This window comes from Camelina sativa, chromosome 6 (genome assembly GCF_000633955.1).
Source record: "Camelina sativa cultivar DH55 chromosome 6, Cs, whole genome shotgun sequence".
Classification (NCBI taxonomy): Eukaryota; Viridiplantae; Streptophyta; class Magnoliopsida; order Brassicales; family Brassicaceae; genus Camelina; species Camelina sativa.
In genome coordinates, this window is record NC_025690.1 from 16,476,460 (window position 1) to 16,492,683 (window position 16,224).

The following is a 16,224-nucleotide window of genomic DNA, read 5'->3' on the forward strand; positions in this document are numbered from 1 at the left end:
ACTTCAATCCTTAGATGCTGGTCTTGTTGTTGAATAATTATAGATAGGAAAATGGAAACCTTTTGAGTTTTGAAAAATGGTTCTAGAGCTAATATAAGATCGGTTCTTAGTTTTTATCTTCTTGAACTTCACAGTTATATATGGAAACGATACAAGATCTTCTTGCACCTGAGAAAAGCAATATTTCAATCAATGAGGATGCAAAGACTGGGGAGGTATCAGTACCAGGCGCTACAGTAGTCAACATTCAAGATTTAGACCATTTCTTGCAGGTTTTGCAAGTCGGCGAGACAAACCGCCATGCAGCTAATACAAAGATGAATACAGAATCCTCTCGTAGTCATGCAATTCTTACGGTGTGCTTCTCCATAATATTTGGACTATATGGTTTCTTGTTCATCAACAGATTCCATGTGTTGTATCTGCCGACTAATGAAATGTATCTTCTTTGCAGGTTTACGTTAGGCAGGCTGTGAATGAAAAGACCGAAAAGGCAAAACCTGAGTCTTTGGGAGATAAAGGCATTCCTAGAGTTAGAAAGAGCAAACTCCTAATTGTGGATCTTGCTGGTTCAGAAAGAATCAATAAATCTGGTTTGAACTCCTTCACTGTTTATATAACCATTCATGTTATATATCAAGTAGTTTATGCTGAATTATTTCTTGTTTTCTTGAAGGCACTGATGGCCACTTGATTGAAGAGGCAAAATTCATTAATCTTTCACTGACATCCCTGGGAAAATGCATAAATGCATTAGCTGAAGGCAGTTCTCATATACCAACAAGAGATTCTAAGCTAACAAGGCTTCTTCGTGATTCTTTTGGGGGTTAGTTTACCAAAACTTTCTTAGCCTATCTACTTACAGAACTCATAAGCTTTAACTTACTTCTGTCTGTGTCTATACATTTGTTCATATCTTCCTAGTTACTCTCGCGTCTGTTACATAAACTCTGATATGGTTTTTTTTCTCTCAATAAATAGGCTCTGCGAGGACTTCACTTATAATAACAATTGGGCCATCAGCACGGTATCATGCAGAAACCACTAGCACAATCATGTTCGGACAAAGGGTAAGTTTTCATGTTTCTCTGATTTTTTTTCTCTGCAGAATCTCTAGTTTCTGACATCTAAATAAAACCATAAACGAGGCGATAAAAGAGGCGATTAGGGTTTCTTGCGTTCTTGTCACGTATGGTGCCGTCGGCGGTCTCCCCGAGCCGTCTTCCGGTGGAGGGCGGGGGCGATAAGGAGGGAGATCATGGAGAAGGGATCTCTGAGAAGGTTGTGGAAGTCTCGTCGGAGGGAAGTCAAGTAAAAGAGGGTTCTAAGGGTTCTAAGGCAGTGTCGTCGTCGCAACAGCCTGTGGTGGGGGCTCCTACTGGAAAGCGAACCTTTCTGCAAGCTGCTCAAAAACGAATGTTTACTAAACAAAAGTTTCAAGTTTCGGAGGTCGATGGAAAGGCGAAGGTTGTAGTGCCGCGGGAGGTCTTTGAGGACGCAAAGCCCTTGTGGGAGGATTTTCTGGTGGGGAAATTTGCAGACGCAAAGGCTCCTCATGTTGGCAAGATTCATATGATAGTAAATAAGATCTGGAGGCTTGGGGATCGTACATCGTTGATTGACGTTTATGCTGTGAATGAGTCTACAGTCAAGTTCCGGATACGAAGTGAGGGTCTGCGGCATAGGGTGTTGAGTCGTGGCATGTGGAACATTGCGGATCTACCTATGATTGTCTCAAAATGGTCTCCCTTTACTGAGGAGACTCAACCAGCTATGCAATCAGTTTCATTATGGGTCAAGCTCAAGAACGTTCCACCCACTTTGTTTACAGAGAAGGGTCTGGAGTTTCTTGCGAGTGCAGTAGGGGAGCCGATTCGGTTGCATTCAAACACTGACGAGTGTGTTAGTTTTGATGAAGCTCAAATCATGGTGAAAGCGGATCTCACAAAGGATTTGCCTCGAGAGTACATCATCTCGGGTGAGGAGGAGGGGGAAGTTGAAACTGCTGTTCTGTACAGTTATCCTTGGCTCCCACCTCGTTGTTCTAACTGTCATCGCTGGGGACATCTTAGCACTACGTGTTTGTCTCCCGGGGCAGCTCCCTCTCCACAAACTAAATCAGTGGCCCCTACCATCAGGATTACTGAGCCTCAATCATCTGTTCCTCCTTTAGCTCTTGGCTCTGAGAGGGAGGTGGTGCCTCCGACTCTCATTACTGCGACTCCGGTTCCTGCTTCTGAGAGTTTGACAGCAGAGCCTCCAGTTCCCGGCTCTGTGAGTCCGTTAGGGGTGCCTCAGGGTGCGACTAACATGGATTCAGGAGAAGTCACCGTGACAAATGAATGGATTACGCCGAAATCAGCTGGCAGGGTAAGTCCTACTAAGCAGAAGGAGCTGTCGGATTTAGGAGCAGGTTCGCTGCTAAAGAACTCTTACTTTGTTCTTGGGGAGGCAGAGGATGCAAACCAGTGTTCTGTGGAGGTTCAAGGGGATGTTGATCAGCAGGAGGTTGGGGTCTCTGTTCAACAGTCTAGAGAAGAGAATCCAAAGGATCCAAAGGCTCCCATCCAATGCACTGGGGCAGCTGTAAAGCAGGATGCACAAGCGATGGTACAGCTCCGGACGTATTTGCCTCGGGGCACAAAAACGGCAAAGAAGCAAAACTCAACTCTTTCTACTCAATCAACCAGGAATAACCCTGGAGATCAGAGTAAGAAGGCCCCTCTTAAGCATTAATGTCAGGTTTCTATTGGAATGTGCGCGGTCTAAATAAATCTTCAAAACATTCCGTAATAAAACAGTGGTTGGAGGGAAATAGGTTTCAGTTTGGTTGTTTGTTGGAGACTAGGGTTCGAGAAAGCAAGGCGTTGAGGTTGGGAAGTCGTTTGTTTCCGGGTTGGTCTATATTAACGAATTATGAGTTCAATAGTAGGGGTCGCATTTGGGTTATGTGGAAGGACACGGTGCGGTTGGATCCGTTCTATAAGAGTGAGCAGCTAATTACTTCTTCTGTGAAGCTTGATGATACAACGGAGGAGTTTTTCTGTTCATTCGTCTATGCTCTGAATACAGTCGAGGCTCGTAAAGTATTATGGGAGGAGTTGCGTGAGCACCATAACTCGCCCATTGTACACAATAAGCCTTGGATTATATTGGGTGATTTTAATGAAACGTTGGATATGGTTGAGCACTCTAGAGTTGATGCTCAACCGCTAATATCAGGGGGTATGCGTGATTTCCAAGCGGTAGTTAACCATTGTTCTCTTGCCGACATGGCTTACCACGGACCCTTGTTCACATGGTGTAATAAAAGGGATAATGATTTGATTCTAAAAAAGTTGGATCGTGTGCTAGTTAATCCTGCATGGACAAGAGTGTTTTCCCAGGGATACAGTGTTTTCGCTGCAGGAGGCTGCTCTGATCACTTGCACTGCCGAGTAATGATAATGGGGGATGTAGATAATCCTGCTCACAGGAGAAAGCCTTTCAAGTTTGTTAATCTTCTGACTGAGATGGGGGATTTCAGACCGCTAGTGGATGGGTACTGGAAAGAAACTCAGCCTCTGTTTCTATCTACGTCTTCACTCTTCCGGTTCTCAAAAAAACTAAAGGGGTTAAAGCCAGCTCTGCGGAGTTTGGCGAAGCGTAGGTTAGGTAATTTGGTGAAGAAGACTACGGATGCTTTTGAAGACTTATGCAAAAAGCAACAAGCAAACCTTACAAACCCCTCTCCTACGATGATGGCTGAGGAGAATGATGCTTATAAGCGCTGGGAGTTCTTAGCGGGCTTGGAGGAGAAGTATCTAAAACAAAAGTCGAAGTTGCATTGGTTGAAGGTGGGGGACCGTAATAATAAAGCTTTTCACAGAGCTGTTACTGTGCGCAAAGCCTCAAATTCTATTAAGGAGATTATGGGACCTGACGGACGAATGGTTGTGAGAGATGAGGAAATAAAAGTTGAAGCTGAAAGGTATTTCCGGGAGTTTCTGCAGACAGTTCCGACAACTTTTGAGGGCACAACAGTGGAGGAGATGGAGCTCTTACTACCATTCCGCTGTTCTGCAGCAGATCAACAGAGTTTAACTAGAGAAGTTTCTAGGGAGGAAATAAAAAAGGTCTTCTTCTCCATGCCTAATGATAAGTCACCTGGTCCTGATGGTTTCACTTCGGAGTTTTATAAAGCAACATGGGAGATTTTGGGAGCAGAGTTTGTCCTAGCTGTGCAATCTTTTTTTGCTAAGGGTTTTCTGCCTAAAGGTATAAATTCTACCATACTTCCTTTAATCCCTAAGAAAGTCTCTGCACAAGAAATGAAAGACTATAGGCCCATCTCTTGTTGTAATGTGATCTACAAGATCATTTCGAAGATCATTGCTAATCGACTTAAGAGAGTGCTTCCAAAATTTGTCTTTGGTAACCAGTCTGCCTTTGTGAAGGATCGTTTGTTGATTGAGAATGTGCTGTTGGCTACTGAACTTGTGAAGGACTATCATAAAGATTCCATCTCTGGGCGCTGTGCTATAAAAATTGACATTTCAAAAGCGTTCGATTCAGTACAGTGGTCGTTCCTCTCTAAAGTCCTCTCTGCATTGCATTTTCCACTGATGTTCATCCATTGGATAATGTTATGTGTCACTACTGCATCATTCTCTGTTCAAGTAAATGGTGAGCTGGCAGGGTTTTTCAGAAGTTCTCGGGGGCTTCATCAGGGCTGCTCCCTATCTCCGTATTTGTTTGTCATATGCATGGATGTGCTCTCTAAATTGTTGGATAGGGCGGCGGGTGAGCAGTTGTTTGGATATCACCCTCGGTGTCGTTCACTTGGTCTTACTCATCTTAGTTTTGCAGATGATCTTATGGTTTTGTCGGATGGTAAAGCAAGATCTATTGAGGGTATTATTGAAGTTTTCACTAAGTTCGCTCAGCTATCTGGTCTCAATATCAGTTTGGAGAAATCCACTCTGTTCTTGGCAGGGGACATCGACCATCGACCTGACTCTGCATCACTTCCCTTTGTCATAGGCTCTTTGCCAGTCAGATATTTGGGGCTTCCCCTTGTCACCAAGTGTCTTACCACCTCCGACTGTTCTCCTTTACTTGAACAGATCAGGAAGCGGATTGGCTCTTGGACAGTTCGCTTTCTCTCTTTTGCTGGTCGCTATAATCTGATATCCTCTGTTCTCTGGAGTGTCTGTACATTCTGGATGGGTGCGTATAGATTGCCTAGGGAGTGTCTCGACGAGATCAACTCCCTGTCTTCGGCGTTTCTCTGGTCTGGCATGGAGATGAGTACTAGAAAGGCGAAGGTGGCGTGGGAGGTTGTTTGCAGACCGAAATGTGAGGGTGGTCTTGGCTTAAGATCTTTGCATGAGGCTAATGTTGTATGTTGTTTGAAGTTGATATGGAGGCTAGTTTCAAAAGGAGACTCTCTATGGGTTCAATGGGTTTCTGCGAATCTGTTGAAGCAGGATTCATTCTGGTCAATCAAGAATACTACAAGTCTGGGTTCGTGGATATGGGTAAAACTCTTAAAGTATCGTGATCTTGCAAAATCTTTCTGTAAAGTGGAGATTGGGAATGGGGAAAACACATCTTTTTGGTTCGATAATTGGTCAGGCTTGGGCACGCTAGCTGATGTGGTAGGGAACAGAGGTGTTCTAGATTTGGGGATCAGCTGGCAGAGCTCGGTGGCAGCAGCGTGGTCTCGCCGTCGATCTAGGCGGCACCGAGCGGACCATCTCAATGTCATAGAGGATTGTCTGTTACTTAAGTGGCAGCAACGTCAGGAGCAGGAGGATAGAGTACTCTGGAGAGGGAAAAATGATGTTTATCGACATAAGTTTTCAACTCGTGACACTTGGAACCATACTCGTACTACATCAAGCACGGTGTCATGGCATCAGGGAATATGGTTTGGTCATGCAACGCCTAAGTACTCATTTTGTGTCTGGCTGGCGGTTCTGGATCGGTTGTCAACTGGTGCTCGTATGGTTGCGTGGAATGGGCAAGCAGCGGGACTTTGTGTTTTCTGTCAGCTTACTTTAGAAACACGGGATCATCTCTTCTTTGCTTGTCCGTTTGTCTCGACTGTGTGGTCTGCTCTCGCTAAAGGCCTGCTGCAGACATTTTATACCACGGATTGGTCCCTCCTTCTTGCTCACATATCTACCTCGAATCTTCAGCTGGTGGAAGGTTTTCTAATCCGCTACTTATTCCAAGTAGTGGTTTATACGGTCTGGCGGGAAAGAAATGCATGGTGAGCCGCCGAAGCCTGCGGACACCATCATTGCGTGGGTTGATAGGCAGGTCAGAGACCAGCTTCTTGCCATAGGTTTAATGGGGGATCGGCGATATGATGAAGGGTTTCAACTCTGGATGCAATCTCGAGCTTAACACCACTTATCTATTCTAATATTTTCAACACTTTCATTCTCTAAACTATGTTGCACAAGTTGTAAAAACGTTTTATTTTTCTTTTGAATATAATTTAACATTAAATTCAAAAAAAAAAAAATAAATAAATAAAACCATAAACGAGAAAGACAATCTTATATATATTTCAAAGAATTTTATAGTAATGCCTTCTTGGCCATGTCTACCTTTACAGGCTATGAAAATAGTGAACATGGTCAAGCTTAAAGAAGAATTCGATTATGAAAGTTTGTGTCGGAAGCTTGAGACTCAGGTGGACCATCTTACTGCAGAAGTTGAAAGACAAAACAAACTAAGAAACAGTGAGAAACACGAGTTGGAAAAAAGATTGAGAGAATGTGAAAACTCTTTCGCTGAGGCAGAAAAAAATACCGTTACAAGGTCCAAGGTATTCTTCTCTTCGATTGATTGGCTACTCTTAGTTTACTTGGAGTAATTGATATTCAATAATCTTCTAATTTCTTGATATGATGCCTATTTTCCTGTGATATTCTATATATGGTGTTTATATTGTGAGGGTTGAATCTGACTTACAGTTCCTGGAGAAGGAAAACGCTCGCTTGGAGCTCTGCATGAAAGAACTTTTGAAGGAATTGCAACTGCAGAAAGATCAGTGTGATCTAATGCATGACAAAGCGATACAACTAGAGATGAAATTGAAAAATACCAAGGTGCACTTTCTCTCTTATTGTCTTTGTTAACTACTTGCGGAAGTTCTTGGATGTTTTCTTAAAAGCCTATTATCAAATACACAACGTATTTATCAAATCAAATATATATACATTTGAGCTGTGGGCTCTGACAGTGTCCTTTTAATTGTTAGTAGCAGCAACAGCTGGAAAATTCAGCATATGAGGCAAAACTTGCAGATGCCAGTCAAGTATATGAGAAAAAGATTGCAGAGTTGGTTCAGCGTGTTGAGGATGAACAAGCTCGGTCAACTAATGCGGAGCAACAACTGAATGAAATGAAAAATATTTTGAGTAAACAGCAGAAGTCTATTCATGTTAGTTAACATGACACCTTTTCAGCTGCCTTATAAATGCATTAGTTCTCCACTCAAGCTGAATGGTATTTTTTGGTGTCAATAGGAACAAGAGAGGGGCAACTATCAATATCAAAAGGAACTTGCGGAAACCACTTACACATATGAATCTAATATTGCAGAGCTGCAGAAGAAATTAGAAGATGAAGATGCTCGGTCTAACGCTGCAGAAGAGCAACTTAGACAAATGAAAGGACTTCTAAGCGATCGCCAAGTTTTATCACAGGTTAGGCTTATACCTTATTTTTAAAACTGGATCTCAATAAGCATATGAGAATTTCAGCTTTATGCTTCAGATGAGTGTGACAAAAGGTCAATGTATTTATCCTTTTTCTTTTCAAATATTGAAAATGAACGTTTTCTGTCTTCAATTAGTTTTTTCTTGGTTTTGGGTTCAGGAAAATGAAGAGACGAACAAACTCAAGATAAAACTAGAAGAACTTTCACAAATGTATGAATCTACAGTAGATGAACTCCAGACAGTGAAATTAGACTACGATGATCTTCTCCAACAAAAGGTGTGACGCTTAATTGTCTGCTTATACTTTTGTTCAGATTGGTCAATTCAAAATCCAACTATTCCTTTTTTGCTGATGAAAATGTCTAAATGTACATTAAATTTGTGTTGCATAGGAAAAACTTGGTGAAGAGGTTCGGGATATGAAGGAAAGGCTCCTTTTGGAAGAAAAGCAGAGAAAGCAATTGGAGAGTGAGCTTTCCAAACTAAAGAAGAATCTAAGGGAAAGTGAAAATGTTGTTGAGGTGAATTACAACAAGCTTGTTTCACCATTTTCACATGTATACACTTCATGGTCTTGCTAAGTCCCATTTCATTCCACAGGAAAAGCGATATATGAAGGAAGATCTTTCAAAAGTTTCATCGGAATCTGGAGCTCTAACAGGCTCACAGAGATCACAAGGGTTAAAGAAGTCACTATCTGGTCAGAGAGCTACCATGGCGAGGCTTTGTGAAGAAGGTAGAATTTTTTCTCATGGATTGAGCTCTTTTTAGCTCAGGCATATGTTCTATTTCGTTTCATTGTGGGAGAATCCAGTTAACACCATCCCTACTTTGATTACAGTCGGAATTCAGAAGATATTACAACTCATTAAGTCTGAAGACTTGGAAGTTCAAATTCAAGCTGTAAAAGTGGTGGCTAATCTAGCCGCTGAAGGTGCACCTCAAATTCTTACTTCCCTCTGCTATTACAAATGGATTCTCAATTGTTGAAATATATGGCACTTTGCCTTGACAAATGGATTATCTTTGTTTGTCACAGCACCTAATTGACTTGCATCATGTGTATGTATGTGTGTAGAGGCTAATCAGTTGAAGATTGTTGAGGAAGGGGGTGTAGAAGCTTTGCTTATGCTAGTCCAGTCATCTCAAAATTCAACAATTCTTAGGGTGGCTTCTGGTGCAATTGCTAATTTGGCAATGAACGGTGAGCACTTTCTCTTGCCATTCCAAGTGCTTTTATGAAATTATTGTTCATAAAACCGGTTTGACTTACTAATGAGAAGCAGAGCTAATTCATACTAATAGTGTTCCCCTTGTGGTTGTGTCATTTCTTTACAATGCTTGTTTGCTTGAGTGTTGAATCTATAAGTTGCAGTACACGGTTCTTGGTGCCATGACTTTTCCTTGCCGTCAAGTTATTAAATTTTGAATGGAAACGATGTGATTTGTTTATTTACATGTTTGCAATTGGTTTATTAACTACAGAGAAGAGTCAAGATCTAATAATGAATAAAGGAGGTGCTCAACTCCTAGCAAAGATGGTGACTAAAACAGATGATCCACAGACTTTAAGAATGGTAGCTGGTGCACTTGCCAATTTATGTGGGAACGGTAAGTACAAGATTATATATACAGGTTATGATGACTTCCAGTTTTCAACATATTTATTCATCTGCATCATTGCATGTATTCACTGTATAACATGTGCAAAAGCAAAGATAATGGAAGATGTTTTGTGTTGGGATGCTATTAAGTACATATTTAACACTAGATACTGTGTTTTGCACAAACAGAGAAGTTTCTTAAACTGCTGAAAGAAGAGGAAGGCATCAAAGGACTACTCACAATGGCACAATCTGGAAACATAGATATCATTGCTCAAGTGGCAAGAGGGATGGCAAATTTTGCGAAGTGTGAAACTCGAGAAATTATGCAAGGTGTGTAGTCATATTTTGCCTCACAAATTGCACACCTGAGTCAATCGCTATAGTACTTAAAGAGGATGTTATGTGTTACAGGGCGTAGAAAAGGTCGTTCTCTTCTCTTGGAAGAGGGTGCTCTTGAGTGGTTGACTTCAAACTCACATATTGAGTCAGCATCAACACAACGTCACATCGAGCTTGCGCTTTGCCATTTAGCTCAAAATGGTAAGACTCACAATGTCATTCTGATATTTAGAAGAGCCCAGTTCTTTATCAAATGTTGGAACATATGACTAATATATGTATCTACTTCATCTCAATGCAGAGGAAAATGCGAATGACTTCAAAAGGACAGGAAGCGTGACAGAGATTGTAAGAATATCTGTGGAGTCGAGTAGAGATGATATTCGCAGTTTAGCAAAGAAGATACTCAAAACAAACCCTTACTTCTCCAGCTGAACAAGAGGTGAAAGAAAAGACATGTACATAACATAACTGGCGAGTGGTACAGATTCTTAGCTGAGTCTGTGAGAATGTCATTAGATTGACTTTGTGATTGGGATGACATATATGGACGACGACGACAATCGAGGAGAGACAGCTAAGATTCTTACAATAGGAATGTTAGTTTGTAAGAACTGGTTTGATGCTGTATAGTGTCTCCGTTGGATGTGGAATCCATTGCTAATTTTTGTGAACAGTTTTCATGATTTTTCCATGCGTTCTTGATCATATGTGTATCGAGACTCCTTTGGTGTGAACAATTCTCCAATGTAAGATTGATACACCGATGAGACTCAACTCTAATTGAATCTGCTTACTATTACTATGTTTTACTTTGCTGAAACGTAATCAAAATTTTATTTGGGAATCCATTTGTTGCAATCATTGTTCCTTCTCAACCCTTTTTAAACAATCATATAAATGTTAAAGATGGACTATGTGAGTGATCACAGTCTTCTTCTCATGAGATATTGATATAAGAAATAGAAGATAGTTCTTCATCATATCTGTAGATGTTTTCACAACTCCTAAAGATTTAGTTCAAATGAATCAATCCTTCTTTGTTCTTTGTCAATCTAGTGTGTGGCATTGTTAGATTCTTCTAATCGTAAAGGCCTTCATCGTACCAAATATCGACCAGAAAGTCCACCATCTCCTACATAAAGATCAAATTAATGGGCATTTAGATATCAAGAATGATTTTAGCTTCTTTCATTTTATAACTCAGGTAGAAACTGGGGTTAAACTAAGCTTACGGGTAAAGGAATCGACTCAGAGAAAGGTTCATGAGTAGAGAGAAGATCTTCATATGTAGTAGACCAGCTGCAATAGATTCAAGATTGTCTTAGAAAACATTACTTTTACTGATCATTATAAGAGTATCATTCTTCTGATTCTTGTGACACTGCAAAAAAGAGTATCAAATGAACATGTAGTTAAATGAAACAAACAAATCATACCTTATAATCTGATCCTTAGCAGTGTTTTTTCTTTGTCGAGATTGGTCTCCCACCCATTTTTCCCTGTTTTCTTGCCACATCTTTGCACCTGTGATCAAGAAAGATGCTTATAGAATAGTGCTCAAGAACATAAAATTAAATTTACAGAACCAAACAAGTTGGAATAATCTCTGTTGGTTACGTGTGAAATGTACCATGATTCACAAGTAGTGTAAGATTGTTTTCGGAGTTCGTTTTCACGGAGGTTTTCTCTTCTTTGACTAATTTTGAAAGCTCAAGAGTAGGTTTGTTTTCGTTGGACAGACAATTTGCAGTATAAAGCTCCATTCTTATTCAATCGAATGTTCATTCCTTTACGAATAAACCCGATTTTTATACCAACCAAATCACATCCACATACAAAAAATCATCAAAGGTTTCCACACAAGCTGCTAAAGAAACAAACAGTAAACCAATTAAAAACCCCCATTCACAAAAAAGCATGAAACTGTTACAAGAAACTTTCTTGAAGAATGGTGTCGGTTTAGTTTACCTCATTGACATCTTCATCAATCAGCTTATGGAAAACCCTAGAGAAGATTCAAGAAAAAAAAAAAAAAAAATACAACACATTATGACAGAAAGATCCAAACCATATACACCAAACTCATTGCAAAAGAAAAGAAAAAAATATCTTTCTTTTTAACACATTGCGTTCAAATTCGTTACCTAATCTTTTATCTATATAAGGCAACAAACAAAATGAGAGATTTTGCAATAACAGAACTTTTTCTGTATATTTCTTGAAGAAGGAATGATATTGGGATTCATTTCTGGTGAAGTATATATTAAAGATCCAAAATAAACAGATCAGAAGCATTTCAAGATCCAAATCTTTTTCTAAGGAGAAACCAACCAATTTGTGACAGAAAGAGAAAGTTTATTACATAAGAAAAAAAAAACAGAGGATAGAGATTTAATTACCTTAATGGGGAAGTATCAGCAGAAAAATTGGTGGAGGGATTGAAACTGATTTTTTTTGTTTTCCTTTAGGTTTTATATGTAAAGGAAAAATAATTTAGATCTTGAGTCAAAAATAGAATTTAAAAATAATAATTAAAGAGTTTACTTGTAGATGAATAAAAAATATTTGGTATATATAGTTATATACACAACTATCCAGATCTATATCTTTGGGTCAATGAGACAGAAAACAATTGAGCATGACCCACGCAGCTCAAGTTTCTATCTCAATCTTACGTGGATGTGATTAGGAGACGATAGCTCCATTCTTTTATTATATTTTTGGCAGACAAGGTTTAATTTTTTGTCACATGTGTTATCAATCTAAAGTTCTCTTTAATCATTCTTTTGACATAGAAAAATAAATTCTTATTTCATAATCAAATTGATAACTCACCTAATAACAGAATGATAATCCATATATGAATTCAAATCTTTAAAACATTAATGTGGTATTGATTTTTTCCTCAAGTTCTAACTTTAATATAATCAACCATTTAATGTTAAAGATGATCATATGTATTCATTATAACTTTATGGTTGAGATAAAAGAGAAAAAAACAAATTCCAATACTATAATTTGTAGGTGAAGATTAGTATATACTATAAACTAAAATGTATATTAGGTATAATACATGTGTCTTGTGTGGTTCAATAACCATTTATTTATCTAAAGTTGACTTGATATAAACAAATAACAAATTCCAAGGCTCTGTTTGGTGAAGATTAGTATATTAAATCTCAAATGTATATTAGGGGGTAAACTACATGTGTAAGTGGTTCAGTAACCATTTATCTAAGTTAACACTTGATATTAACAAATAACAAATTAGTCATGAGCTGCACAACTATGTTTCTTCTGTAATAGTATGTGAATGTGATTTACTGAAGCTCAAACTCCACAACTAAAGATTTCAATATAAAAACTGGAATATTGGGGTTCAAAAGTTTTCATCATTTAGAATTCAAGCTGAGCAGGAGCAGCAATCGATCACCAAAGACAAAATACAGGTTTTCACAATCTGTCTTTCATTACACAGTGTTTTTTGATACACATTAAAGCTCATAAGGTACATATTTCAACTATTTTTACATTCAATTATTTGAAAGGGATGACAATATCGCCAATGTTGTTGTGCCATGGATCCGCCAAGTGAGTTGCCAGGTTCTCCAATGGTCCTGTCCCCGGGTAAGCCGATTGTTGCACACAGAATCCCACAAACGCCAACAACGCTAGACGTCCTGTCATACCCAACCAAGAAAACAACACAACATTAGATATACATTTATTTCTTCTACATAAGTTGATTCAGAAAGGTTGTGTGCTTACCGTTCTTGATCTCTTTGACCTTCAATTCCTCCAACTTCTTGGGGTCTTTAGAGTATCCAAGAGGATCAAATGCGCCTCCCGGGTACTTCTTCTTCTCAGGGTCTTTCTCCATACTTCTCTGGTGCTCGACAAATGCAATAGCTAAGAACTCAATGGCCAAGATTGTGGGCAAAGTACCCCACGGGACCGGGTTTCCCAAGTAAGTGGCTTGACCCCCTGGTAGTGCTGCCCATTCCTGAGCCTTAACCCAGTTTCCATAGCCCAATGCTTCTGGTACCAAAATCCCAGGCTACAACAACATCATCACACACCAAATTCATCAGCTAAACTCAACATGACTAAACCCTTATGATAAGAACAAAGATTAGAGACTGAAACTTACAACAGCGAGCATAGCCCATCTACAGTGGATGAGCTCTGATTCTTTGTATCTCTCAAGGTTCTCTGGAACCTCTCCTAGTCCAAGTGGGTCAAACCCAAAGTCACTGCACAATTTTGTACCCAATCAATAACTTAGAAATATTGAAGATTTTGATGATTTCAATGATTTCTCTCTATAGCTACACATCTAATACAGTGGGCAACAGAGGCAGCTATTGCAACAAAACATGGTTCCAAGTTCTGCAATAAACAGAGTAAAAGGAGACAGAATCTATGAGATGTAATGTGTACCCAATAACCTAAAGATTAAAGCTTTAAACAGCCTCCAACGTTGCATCAAAGAGATTCCAAAATTTTCTTTACACACATATTGAGTAACAGAGACAAAGCCAGATTACAAAACAGAGTGAGAAACAGAGTAAAAAGGATTCGAATTTATTGTAATCGCGTACCCAGGAGCAGAACCGTCAAGGTAAGCTGGTCTTGGCTCGCCGGGCATCCAGTGAGCAGCCATTCTGATACGGCCAACGTTCCCGGCGTTTGGGAGCGGGACTCCGGCGGAGACGAATTTAGACTTGGAAGAAGAGAGAAGCGAAGGGTAGACGGCGGCGATGCCGCAGCTCATTAACGAGTTGGACGCCATCGTTTCTCACTCACAGCCGTTTGTGTGTTTGTTTGCCACCAAAAGGGGAGAGGAAGATGTGGACGAGAAGAGGTGTTTGGTGGAACTGTGAATGTGAGAGAGTGATCGTATAAGTAAGGTTTTGTATGATGCGAATCTAAAATCAGATTACAATTGGCTAGACAGAGCTTGCGTGGCTTTCTCATTGGGCCACGTGTATTCTCTATATCATGTTCTTCTCTTTGATTATCCCAATCTGCACTCTGTGGTTTAGATTAAAAGCCGATCGAGAGAATCTACGTCTATTACAATTTTGCCCATTTATCCTTTCAAACCAAAGTGAGATATTCAGATATCAGTCAATCTGTGACCGGTTAGTAATCCGAACCAGTAAAAACTTGTAAGACCTGTTCTAAGACCTCACCCCCCGACCGGTCAACCTGTGACCGGTTAGTAATCCGAACCAGCAAAACTTGGAGAAACATTGGCTTCATGCAAGACTATAGATGATGAGGAAATATATGATATTGACATAGCAACTAGCAAGTATGGTCCTGAAGACTTTTGGGCTTCCAAAGACAATGTGGATCTTAGAAGACTCTTGACGAGTGATGGACTGCAGTAAGTTTTCCCGTTTGTCCTTTCTTGTACTATATATATATATAAGTAGGAGATTTCCAAAAACCATGGAACCAAAATTTTGCTTTTCTTGGTGAAGTACCACTTTCTCTAGCACGTGATCATGATTCACTTCCCTAATCTCTGCAATCTGTACTGAAGTGGAGTGAATACGAAGATCTCATCCAGACCAATCTTCAAGGATGAACACAACAATCTCCTCAAGACTTTAGACAATTCTTTGTCAGAGACAAACAAACACCTAAGAGCAATACTCAGAAAGGTATCTATATATTTGGAATCTTCAGATTGATATCTCGGTATCAGAAGGTTGCATCAACTACCTATGTGGCTATGTCTCTCTCTCTCTGCCAAGCATGGAGCATGTAGTAACTTCACACATGCAAATTTCAAGAAACAACACAACATTGCAAGCCAAACACATAACAAAAGGATCAATCAAATCCATAAGGAGACTCAGAATTCACAGACATTGTACTGTTCTATACCTAAAAAAGCCGATCATACAATATGTGTCTTTAATGTTACAGCAATAAACTTCAGAGAGACAACAAAAAGACACATATCAAGTACAGAAACCAAATCCAGGTATGGAAACAAGATTAAATCAAGAGCACATAGCTCTCTCAACAGCTTCCTGCAACTCCCCACTCTTAAACGCCTCAATAGTAATATCACAACCACCGAAAAACTCACCGCCGATGTAAAGCTGAGGAAACGTAGGCCAATTCGAATACTCTTTAAGCCCTTGCCTCAGCAACTCATTCTCTAAAATGTTCACATCTTCAAAAGGAACGTTCAGATTCTTCAAGATCTGAACCACCGTGTTCGAGAACCCGCACATCGGGAAATCTTTGTTTCCTTTCATGAACAGTACCACTTTCTCCGAACTCACCAGTTTCTCCAGCGTATCTTTGAGCTGCGGCGAAAGCGCCGACGCCGAGCATTGGAATTTCGTCGGTTTGAGCTTGAGATTCGAACCGATGCCGTAGAACGATGGACCGCGGTTGTGGACGGCGAGTGTTGACGCCGCCGTCGGTTTAAGAGAGAATCGGATGGATTGAGGCTTGTTGATAACGGAGGAGGAGACGACTGCGGTGGGAGTTATCAACGTCGGCGATTTGATAGATCGGAGAGCCATTTTTTT

General features: G+C 40.0%; 4 protein-coding genes across 6 annotated transcripts in view; 1 reads left to right on the plus strand and 3 right to left on the minus strand.

Moving 5' to 3' along the window:
* The window catches only part of LOC104791764 (kinesin-like protein KIN-UC), a 12,977-nt gene extending 2,466 nt beyond the window's left edge, over positions 1-10,511 (plus strand). Inside the window, exons 7-21 of the mRNA XM_010517728.2 lie at positions 677-826; positions 982-1,070; positions 6,608-6,820; positions 6,969-7,103; positions 7,259-7,438; positions 7,524-7,703; positions 7,876-7,995; positions 8,111-8,239; positions 8,319-8,454; positions 8,560-8,652; positions 8,797-8,922; positions 9,204-9,329; positions 9,512-9,655; positions 9,737-9,865; positions 9,966-10,511. Coding sequence (XP_010516030.1) covers positions 677-826; positions 982-1,070; positions 6,608-6,820; positions 6,969-7,103; positions 7,259-7,438; positions 7,524-7,703; positions 7,876-7,995; positions 8,111-8,239; positions 8,319-8,454; positions 8,560-8,652; positions 8,797-8,922; positions 9,204-9,329; positions 9,512-9,655; positions 9,737-9,865; positions 9,966-10,099 — 2,084 coding nt within the window. The 3' untranslated portion in view covers positions 10,100-10,511. The remainder of the gene's footprint in view (positions 1-676; positions 827-981; positions 1,071-6,607; positions 6,821-6,968; positions 7,104-7,258; positions 7,439-7,523; positions 7,704-7,875; positions 7,996-8,110; positions 8,240-8,318; positions 8,455-8,559; positions 8,653-8,796; positions 8,923-9,203; positions 9,330-9,511; positions 9,656-9,736; positions 9,866-9,965) is intronic.
* On the minus strand, positions 10,499-12,224 carry LOC104791765. Of its 2 annotated transcripts, none has more exons than XM_010517729.2 (6): positions 12,067-12,224; positions 11,636-11,672; positions 11,298-11,531; positions 11,104-11,191; positions 10,900-10,966; positions 10,499-10,799 (listed from the first exon to the last, which is right to left on the minus strand). In XM_010517729.2, exons 3-6 carry the CDS (start codon positions 11,428-11,430, stop codon positions 10,746-10,748), a joined length of 342 nt encoding a protein of 113 aa, XP_010516031.1. In that variant the 5' UTR covers positions 11,431-11,531; positions 11,636-11,672; positions 12,067-12,224; the 3' UTR covers positions 10,499-10,745. The 2 variants fall into 2 exon arrangements, with proteins under 2 accessions (XP_010516031.1, XP_010516032.1); XM_010517730.2 differs by having other exon boundaries at positions 11,298-11,534.
* Positions 13,040-14,552, minus strand: LOC104791766 (chlorophyll a-b binding protein 6, chloroplastic). 2 transcript variants are annotated; one of them, XM_010517731.1, is made up of 4 exons: positions 14,269-14,551; positions 13,818-13,920; positions 13,436-13,724; positions 13,040-13,347 (listed from the first exon to the last, which is right to left on the minus strand). In XM_010517731.1, exons 1-4 carry the CDS (start codon positions 14,457-14,459, stop codon positions 13,205-13,207), a joined length of 726 nt encoding a protein of 241 aa, XP_010516033.1. In that variant the 5' UTR covers positions 14,460-14,551; the 3' UTR covers positions 13,040-13,204. The 2 variants fall into 2 exon arrangements, with proteins under 2 accessions (XP_010516033.1, XP_010516034.1); XM_010517732.2 differs by lacking the exon at positions 13,040-13,347 and having other exon boundaries at positions 13,457-13,510; positions 13,578-13,724; positions 14,269-14,552.
* The window catches only part of LOC104791768 (monothiol glutaredoxin-S14, chloroplastic), a 4,730-nt gene continuing 4,006 nt past the window's right edge, over positions 15,501-16,224 (minus strand). Inside the window, exon 2 of the mRNA XM_010517734.2 lies at positions 15,501-15,709. Coding sequence (XP_010516036.1) covers positions 15,685-15,709 — 25 coding nt within the window. The 3' untranslated portion in view covers positions 15,501-15,684. The remainder of the gene's footprint in view (positions 15,710-16,224) is intronic.